Source organism: Cryptomeria japonica, chromosome 8, assembly GCF_030272615.1.
Source record: "Cryptomeria japonica chromosome 8, Sugi_1.0, whole genome shotgun sequence".
Lineage (NCBI taxonomy): Eukaryota > Viridiplantae > Streptophyta > Pinopsida > Cupressales > Cupressaceae > Cryptomeria > Cryptomeria japonica.
This window is the reverse complement of record NC_081412.1, coordinates 158,597,128-158,607,070: the sequence shown is the minus strand read 5'-3', so window position 1 is coordinate 158,607,070 and position 9,943 is coordinate 158,597,128. Positions and strand designations below refer to the sequence as shown.

General features: G+C 37.5%; 1 protein-coding gene across 1 annotated transcript; it reads right to left on the bottom strand.

Moving 5' to 3' along the window:
- Positions 1-3,915: 3,915 nt before the first annotated feature.
- LOC131044815 (pentatricopeptide repeat-containing protein At2g15630, mitochondrial) lies at positions 3,916-7,236 on the bottom strand. The gene has a single exon (XM_057978250.1). The coding sequence runs from the start codon at positions 7,129-7,131 to the stop codon at positions 5,056-5,058; it is 2,076 nt and encodes a 691-aa protein (XP_057834233.1). The 5' UTR covers positions 7,132-7,236; the 3' UTR covers positions 3,916-5,055.
- Positions 7,237-9,943: the final 2,707 nt, after the last annotated feature.

The window sequence follows — 9,943 nt, the reverse complement described above, 5'->3', positions numbered from 1 at the left end:
AAAAAAAAAATCTACCAATGGATGTCTTTGTAGCTTCACATCCTTGTACATTAAACAAAGCTTCTACTAACCCTCCCTTCTCACTACTCATCTTCCTCTTTCCTCTTGTCTCGACTTGACTACTACTACCAATAGTGGATGTCATAGGCACTGATGTTTGTGAACATGCAAAAGAAGGTGCCGACATTACCCCATCTTGTTTCCCCATTTATGCCTCCACGTGCAATCTATGACACTCTATTCTCTCCTCATCTTTTCAATTTGGACAAGCTTTGACCCCATGGCCTGGAACACCTTAAAAATGAGATTTTACCCTTGTGTAGCTGCCCCTAAAATCTATCAAGCAAACATGACAATCCCACACCCTACTCCCTCTTAAATTTCTTTTCCTTTCACCCTTAGGTGTAACATATTGGAGAAGAAGTTTTTTTTTTTATTGAAAGGGCCCTTGCATATGTTTCCATGATTTTTGAAGGGCACTTAATTAGGTTGCTACCCACTACTTCTCTCAGCACTTCCACTTGAATTTCCACCAACCACTTCCACTTCATTCTCACTACTACCATCACCCTCATTGTTGCTCTTTTTTTGAGATTGAATGAAAGTTTAAACTGATGAAATACAAAAAAAAAAAATTTAAAATCAGACATTTCACTCATTTCATTCTTCAAATTTTGAAAAAAAAAATGGAAAATAGGAAAATCGAAGAATGAAACTTACCTCTTTCAAGCTTGAGGAAGATACTTGCCCTAGTTTGAACCACATTACCTTCTATTCATTGTTGCACCTCCTATTTCAATGGCTTCCTTCAAACCCTCTTGCTGCTCCAAGTTTTTTCTTCACACACAAATGACGAAATGAGTCAAAATGTGTAAAGCGATAGCTTTAGGGTGTTTCTGGAGGTAGGGGAACAATGTTGCTTTTTTATGTTTTATAGTTGCAAAAAAACGCCCCTGCCGCAGGGGACGCCCAGTTGCCCTTGGGACAATCGAGGGACATCCCAGACGTCCCCTACCATCCTCGGGACGACCGAATGTCTTATGCAGCTAGGGCCGGTGTCCCCCTGTTCCCAAGATGTTTCTTGGAATTCCCAACAGATTGGTGACGAGAAGGAAATGTCCCCTAGCCGTCCCCGGGACTAGGACGAGGGATTTTAAGCCAGTGATGCATCCCCGGGTTACATAGGGGTATATCGATAAGGCACAAAACAAGGTGAGATGGAGATGTGAACAAGAAGAAATTAATGCAATATCCATTCATATACTAGCAGATCTTTACAGCAGGAAAAAAATGTTTTATCAGAAGATTTATGGAGCAGATTTTAATCAGATTTATGGAGCAGATTTGAAGAAGAATGTAATCGTATTTATGAAGCAGATTTGAAGAAGTTTTAATCAAAATTATGGAACAAATTTGAAGCACTTATAATCAGAATTTTGGAGAAGATTTCAAGCAAATTCCATGAAGGTCACTCATTGAAGAAACTATATTCTAGAAGGCGAAGTTTTGGAGGTTGACTCCTATCAATAGAAAAGATTGGAGTCTCCTGCTAAGTTGGTGCTTGGTGGTGGGGATTGGTATCTCTAGTGGGTTGGTGTCTACAAAGCTTTGTAAAGAGATCCAAGCAGCAGTTGTTTCTCTGTGGTTTTCTCCTGAAAGGGTCTCCACATAAATCTTGTGTCTCTAAGTTGGTAGATCTGGTAGGATTTCTTTTTCATGGTTATTGGATTTTAAAATAAAAATACCGATTCACACCTCCTTTCAGTATGTTGTGCACTTGTCACATTTTTCACTACCTCACCACATCTTCTCATCTTATTCAATATGCATGTTACTCTAACATAATTATCTAGAAATTTATGTTTATCTTTCACTCTTAAAGTTTGAAGCTTTGTAATCCTTACCTGATTTGTACCTCAATATGAGTTTTCTAATATTGTCTATACTTCCTTTGATGTTTTGCAACCTGTGATTCATAGGTAAATACTGGGATCTATTGCACTCTAAACATAGAAAAGTACATGACCATTATTTTCTTTTTTTGTTTTTCCTCATCTTCTGCATTCAATACATTCCAATATTCAGGTTCAACATAACCACTTGCTACTATATCCTATACTCTTTTCCATATTAATAATCTTTTCAAGTAATCTCTCCAATAATAAAAATTCTCTTTTAAACTATGTAACTAGCATGTATTAGGATGTTAAACTCTAGTGAAGAAGCTTCAAATCTGAACTTGTCCAATGTAATTCACACCTGCACTAATAAACATTTGTCCCGAAAAATGTAGCTCTAATATCACTGCAGGGAAATTTCGTTTGGAATAGAGGCAGGACAGCAACCTCAAAAAAAATTTAGACATAGAACACTAAATTGCATCCATAGGATGTTAAGAGTCTTCCAAGACCTTTTGGAACAATTATCTCTTTTTGTCAAATCAAATCAATAGCCTACTCCACTTTAACATCAGACCAAGCTTTCAAAATCACTTTTTCTGTTGTTTTGCTCTCACTGCTATACTAACATTGATCTAGCATTTCTAGATTTAATAATAAAGCAAAACACTCTAAATACAGCCTTGCTTTTGAAAACAAAAAACTGTCCTATTTTTATCTTCCTAATTTTATATTCAACTGCTGCTCCTATTTTTGACTGCCGCTTCTGGCATCATGCTTTGTCGTATTCTCCTGTTCTGATTAGTATTCTGACATGTTGTTCTGCTGCAGCTGTTTAGGCTGTGCCTTTTTGACATCAATTTTTCCAACACAAGTACTGTGTATTACAGTATCTATGATGAGTTGAACTTTACTGTTCCACTGAAATCGATTCCTTGATCCAGACAATTGAGAGTTCCAAGAGTTGACTCTATCTCTGTCTCATAATGTGTAGTTGTATGTTTGATGATTGATCATATCCCATAAACACCATTTATTGTTTTGTGCCCGAGTGCAATGGTTTAACTTTACTAGAATGGAAGGTGAGCCCTCAATAATACTACACAACATTACGGTCACTAACACAAAAGCATGTGCTAAACTTACAGCATTTGCTTTAAAGTTTGATTTGCTCATACTTTACCATCCCTGAGACCAAGCCAGTCTCAGGAGTGGTAAGATAGTTGTCATAATTAGCAATATGTTTTACATATAATGCTCATGTTAGTTGGAGGAGAAAGCAATGCCTCTGTTCCAACAATCATTCATACACTATGTAACCAGCATGGATATTATTCCACAAACTAGGCAACTGGCTCAATGCACCTGAAAACAAGATTACTTTGCAGCAGCAAACTGATGAAGAATATCACTCATCGTTTGTACCATAGTGCAATAGTTTATCTTTACCACAACGGAAGTTAAGCTCTCTATTATTGCTACATATCATTATGGTTACTTATACAAAAGTGTGTGTTAAACAGTATTTGGTTTAAAGTTTGATTTACTCATACTTTACCATCCCTAAGACCAAGTCAGTCTTAGGAGTGGTAAGAATGGTTGTCATTATCGTCAATATATTTCACATATATTGCTCATGTTAGTCGGAGGAGAAAGCAATGCCTCTGTTCTAACAGTCATTCATACACTATGTAATCAGCACGGATATGATTCCACAAACTAGGCTACTGGCTCAATGCAGCTGCAAACAAGATTACTTTGCAGCAGCTAACTGATGAAGAATATCACTCATTATTTTGATTTACTAATATTTTACCATTCCTTAGGAACGGTAAAAAATAGCTGTCATAATTATCAATATATTTTACAAACATTGCTCATGTTGGAGAAGAAAGCAATGCTTCTGTTCCAACAGTCGTTCGTACAATATGTAATCAGCAGGGAAATGATTCCATAAACTAGGCTACTGGCTCGATGCAGCTGAAAACAAGATTACTTTGCAACAGCAAACTGATGAAGAATATCAAAAGGAGAAGAAAATATTTAATTATATCCAGTTAACAGAACTTGGTAACTTTATCGAGGTGGCAACATGACTTCCATGATCAGTGTCAACATTTGAAAGAATCTCCAACTTGGAAAAAAACATTCTGACTCAGACATTGTCACCCCAGACACTTTAGAGTTGAGATCGATTGATGCCAACACCTGGCAGCAGTGCCCTTTACTATCTGTGCTCCCTAGTTCTCTTCTCTTGGAGGACAGCAGAACCAACCATTAGTTGGTAACTTCAGAATATTGTAATGCATTTACACCAATCAATGAGATGGTCATTTCACCTCCTGCAAAGAGTTTTCCTTCATTCATCTCCTCTTGGATGAAGCTCGTGTCAACATGTACAGATGTATTCTGATCACAGATATTGTTCATAGATTTAGACATTCAATGGCTATTACCACTCTGATGTGTGTATTAATGATGTTTCTGTTTTATCTGATTCCTGTTTGGAATTCGCTTCCACTAGTAACACAACTGAATACACAGTAATTTGGAGTGTTGAAACCCAGAGTACCTCTGCGCTCTCGATCACCACTGCGAGACTAAGATATTTCAAAAAATTTCTCCTGAGAGAGCCATCAACCAGGGAAGAAGAGAGTCAATCTGCTAAGTCAGTTATGTCGCTCAAAAAATTGCCAGTAATATGTTGTTTGGCAGTCAAAAAATTCCAATTTTTTTTGGTGCTACAAGCTCCTGTCATATGAGGGTTAATTCTTTGAACATAACGGGTTAGTTCATGAGTATTAGTCTCAGAAGATAATCCAAGGGTAATTCATCACATTCATTACAGGGTATAGGATAATCATAAGAGATCCAATGAAACTGCCTTCTGCAAGAAAATGCACATGTAGTGGAATCTCTTGCAGTTATGCATGAGGACTGCCATCCCATGCACAGAGTACATACAAAATATGCCTAACGACCACATTTTATGACTTGCATGGAAAGATATTATTTTAGTTAGACTAGTTGTCATTGATCTATGCTTGTTCCATGACAAGCAATTGTGTGGGACTGCAAAGGATGTTTAGCCCAACTGAACATAATCACATTATATACAAAGCTCGAGTCACTGCTGTCAAGTTTGACTGCATACATACTACGAATTTCGCAAATCAACAGCCTCATTCAAGTTGCCTTTCTCAAAGAGTCCATGTACCATTGACATGTAAGTATCATCATCTGGAGCAAGGCCTTTTCTTACCATTTCTCTCAAGAGCTCCTCTACTTGTTCTCCATTTCCTGTTCTGCATAACCCATGAATGAGTACATTATAAGTACACACAGTAGGATTAAAACCTTTCCTTAACATTTCTCTACGTACCCTGCAAGCTTCTTGCATATCACCCTTCTTACAGTACCCACTAATAAGTATGTTGTAGGTAATATGACTGGCTTCTGTACCCCTCTTGATCATCTTTCCGAGAAGCTGTTGTGCCTTCTTGACCTCTCCAATCTGGCAAAGTCCATAAAAAAGTGTATTGTAAGTAACATCATCAGGAAAAATATTTCTCTTACCCATCTCATGCATCAGATCAAGGGCTCGCTCAATGTTCCCTATATTACAGTGTCCACTGATCAAAGTATTGTACGTAATTCCATTGGGGTTCAAACCCTTTGCAGTTATCTTTTTGAGCAACCACTCTGCATCCTCCATATTACCTTTCGTACAAAGCCCACAAATCAGAGAGGTGTAAGTGGCAGCAATGGGGAAAAAGCCCTTACCGAGCATTTCTGCTTGGTTCTTAAATGCCTCCTCTAGTTCCCCTGCTTTGAAGTAACCATCGATCAATATGTTGTAGGTGATTTCATCAGGAGATAAATCCATCTCAGACATTTTATCGACAAGGTCCTTGACTTCTGCAATTTTGCCCTCAATCAACAGCCCACGAATCAAAGCATTATAAGTGCAAACACTGGGTTGTATTCCCAGATGAAGCATTGAATTTCTGAGTTCAAAAGCCTTTCTCGTATTACTCTTGTTGCAGTACCCATCTATCAGCACATTGTAGATGGCATCATTTGGCATCAAACCCTTCTCCATCATTTGTGTCAAACACCCACTTGCTTCATCAACTCTTCCATCTTTACACAATCCTTTGATGACTGAGCTATAAATCAAAACATCAGGAAAAATATTCCTCTCAAACATCACAGACAGCAACTTAAGGCCATCTTCCACCTTATATCTCTTGCAATGGGCATCAATTACAGTGGTATATGATACAACTGTAGGCCTACATCCCATGACTTCCATGTCCTCTAAAACCTTTTTTGCTTTGGTGAGCTTCCCTTGCTTGCACAGGGCATTAATCATTATATTGAATGTGTAGGCATTGAAAGATATCTTCGATCTAAGCATTTCTGCATTAACTATCCACAGACTATCCATTTCTTTTGCTTTCAAGAGAGCACCGAGGAGGCCATTACAGGTCTCAATTGCAGGAATGAATTCATAGTTTTTCATCAATCCAAAGACTTCAACAGCACTATTAAGCATGCCTAAATATACCAATGTCCTGATAAACAAATCAAAGACAAAGGGTGTGGAATTGCATGCCTTGTATGTGGCAACAAGGTTATCAAAAATCAAGTGGGTCGATCCAAAGTCAAAATTCAAGACCCTTTTCAGAAGCTCTTGGGCATAAGAACTCATTCTAGCCTTAGCCAAGATGTGTATCACAATACAAAGTGAATGGAGATCAGGCTTCAGTTCCAGCTGGCTCTCTGCCCAGTTAAGCAATTCAAGAGCTAGTTTAGGGCGCGTTTGTAGTTTTATCAGAACATGTTGAACAACATGAGGGAACCCCATTACCGATCCCATTTCAATCAAATCATTCCAATGATGTTGTGTAATGGTGTTAAGGATTTTATTCATGGTTTTTTCATCTTGCGAAGCAACAGGGTTTCTTGTATTGGTATCAAGCACATCGGAGTTCTTGAGCTTAGGTACTGTAATAGTTGCTATCCTATTAGGAAAAAAATCTTTGGATAATTCATTGGAATAGTTAGATGGGTGTAACTGACCTCTGTGGTGGTGGTCTTCTTTTTCTGTGTATTCCACTGTCATTGCTAGGGTATGACCGAAGGTATGTTGACAAGTGTAAAGGTCTTCTTGGAATGAAATAACTCTTGTATATAATCTCCATGGCTGAAACCTCCCTCGTTTTCTCATTGCCTCCTGTATAAATCCATTGAAATCTATGAGCCGAGTGAGCCCCGAGAGGCAATAAACATCTTTCCTTTAAATACCAGGGGTAGTTTAATCGGTGTTTTTATCTTCTACCACTACCCTCGACTTTCTGCCGTTTGATACTATATTTATTAATTTAAAAAAAAAAAACACAAATTGGTATTATTATTTTTTTTAATATTCTATTTGGAAGTCGTGTTCACTCAGCACATTATAAATTGCGGAAAATCTAACACTATTTGTGTTCATCTCTTTAGAATTCTTTTTCATCCTGATGATGAATCACGAAGTGTGATTTGAAACGTTGATGATAAAAATTTGCATACAATTGAATCCAAAAGCAACAAATGGATAATTATTTGTTGTGTTCAAAGTTATTCTTTAATGTAGGATGATTGAAGATGACGATTCGAGTGGTTAAATATTAATTTTAAATCATCAATTGAAACTTCATGTGTAGGAAGGGTTCCATAAATTGTGAATTACACCTACCAAAACAAAACTAGTAGAAGCTATTCGACACCATTCTTTTATTCTTTGTTTCTCATGTTTATTTTTCATCTTGTTAGATGTCTTTCAAGAAGGGAAGGGATATGAGGATCTAAATAAAATCATCTATCAATTTTTGTGGTCTAATTGAAATAATTATAAGTCTAGACTTCTTGCCTACATTATATTCAACCCAAAGCCAAGGGTGGTTTGAGCCTATTAGATCTCAAGACTCAAGGCATTTGTCTTGATGCCAAATGGATAGTCAAGGTAGTTTCATGAGAAGAACTTTGGAAATGTTTGGTTCAGCATCACATTAACCGTGTTGTTGTCAAAAGAAATGATATGATGTGAGATGGGTTGATAAAATCCTTCTTGATCCATAATTTTGTTTGAGAGCATCTTTTCCTCTTCGGTCCATCTGGAAAGCGTGGCAAGTAATTTGCAAGTTTTTAAATTGGAAATACTATTCCTTGCAACATGGGTTCAACTTTGCTTCTTCTTCCATTTGATGGAATAGGCTAATACAATACCATGTTAGCCCCTTCTTGTTGCATTTCTTAGGAACGCTTAATCTGGTTCCATTTTGTTACTTTAGCCTTCTTGTTCTTTGCACTGAGTATGATTTGAATAGTCGAGCTCTGACACGATTAAGAAACTGCATCGAAGTCTGACGCCTATTTTAAAACTTGGACTTAGCAACTTCTACATAAAAATTGAACAAAGATTGATCATAATATAAGTTTGGGTTTGGGCGTCAAAAGTCGACAAGACACTTAAAGCTTACACTTTGGAAAACTACAAGCCTAAAGTTTAAATGTTGGACAACATGTTGGAATATGATGTAAATGGCCAAGCCTCGATGCGGTTAGGAAATTACATCAAGGTCTGACGTGACTTTTGAAACTTAGGATAAAGACTGCCAATAATGAAAACACTTACACGGAAAAAGAGCAAAGGGTTTGAGCAAGTACTTAGGTGATTGTCGAACTCCGACAAAGGTTTTTAACCAAGGTAAAACCCCAACACACTTCAAAAATGACTAAGTATTGAAACTTAAGTGGTGTAAGTGAAAATACGCATTCTAATATTTGAATTATCATATCTAGACCCACAAGAGAGGAAAAAGACTAAATTTTAACAAGGGAGGGGGAATTTAGGCAATAGTTATCTCTGACTAGGAACAAAGACTATTAAGGATGAAGCCATTGTTGCAAGGTGCGGCCCTTGGTCTCTGTGCAGCAAAAGCGGTGTGTTTGTGACGTGGCTTAACCACCTCCTATGGATTTTATAAGTCTAGTGCTTGTATCGGGCATTAACAGGTCAATCTTTTGGTGCAACGGCAACCACTCCCAACAAATGGTATCGGAGTTGGGTCACAGGTTCAAACCCCGCCTGTGCTAAGGGGGGATTGTTGCAATGTGTGGCCCTTAGTCTTTGTGTAGCAAAAGTGGTGTGTTTGCGACATGGCTTAACCACCTCCTGTGGATTCTACAAGTCTAGTGGTTGTATCGGGCATTGACAGATCGATCTTTTATTAAAAAGGTCTATCTTTTGGTGCAACGGAAACCACTCCCAACAGCCACAGACCTTGAATCTCTAGTTCGTAAAAAGAGAGAAACTAGACACAACAAGGGCCAAAACACACATACCAAAAATGGAACACAAACCAAAATTAACAACACCTAAACTACTATAATACAAGTCAGGGTTTACCTACTTCATATTTGATACAATTTAAGATCTTGCCATTGAAATGGAGAGGCAATAGTGTTTTATAAAGATAAGCTAACTTCATTGCATTCCCCCACATCTCTGATGAATCTTGAATAGGCCCTTCCATAAAAAATTAAAGTTGTCGTGCACTCCTTTCGTCTCTCTCCTTTTATCCCACAGTAATACCAAGTCTCCCTCCATGAAATTCTTGGTCTAGCCCTCCTATCAAAAATATTCTTTACTCTCGCCTGATGCAAACTAATTTTGTCTTCCATATCCTCTCTCTATTCTTCAAGTTTATCTAGATACATAATTCTCTTTTCTAAAGAATTTTGAAATTCTTGATCTTCAATCACAATCAACAAATTTGACACAAGTAATTCTGATGGTAGAGATAACACAACCTCAATTCCATAAACTAACTCAAAAGACGACATGCCTATGGCTCTTTTTGAGTTGTCCTATCAGCCCACAATTCTCCACAAAGTTTCTTGTGCAAGTCCTTTTGGTTATCACTCACCAACTACTTCATTATTGCAACTAGATTCTTGTTACTTGATTTTGCTTTCACATTGCCTTATAGGTAATA

What these genes read in the sequence shown, in the direction of transcription:
- LOC131044815 (XM_057978250.1), bottom strand. Translation starts at nt 7,131, where the DNA reads ATGAGAAAACGAGGGAGGTTTCAGCCATGGAGATTATATACAAGAGTT.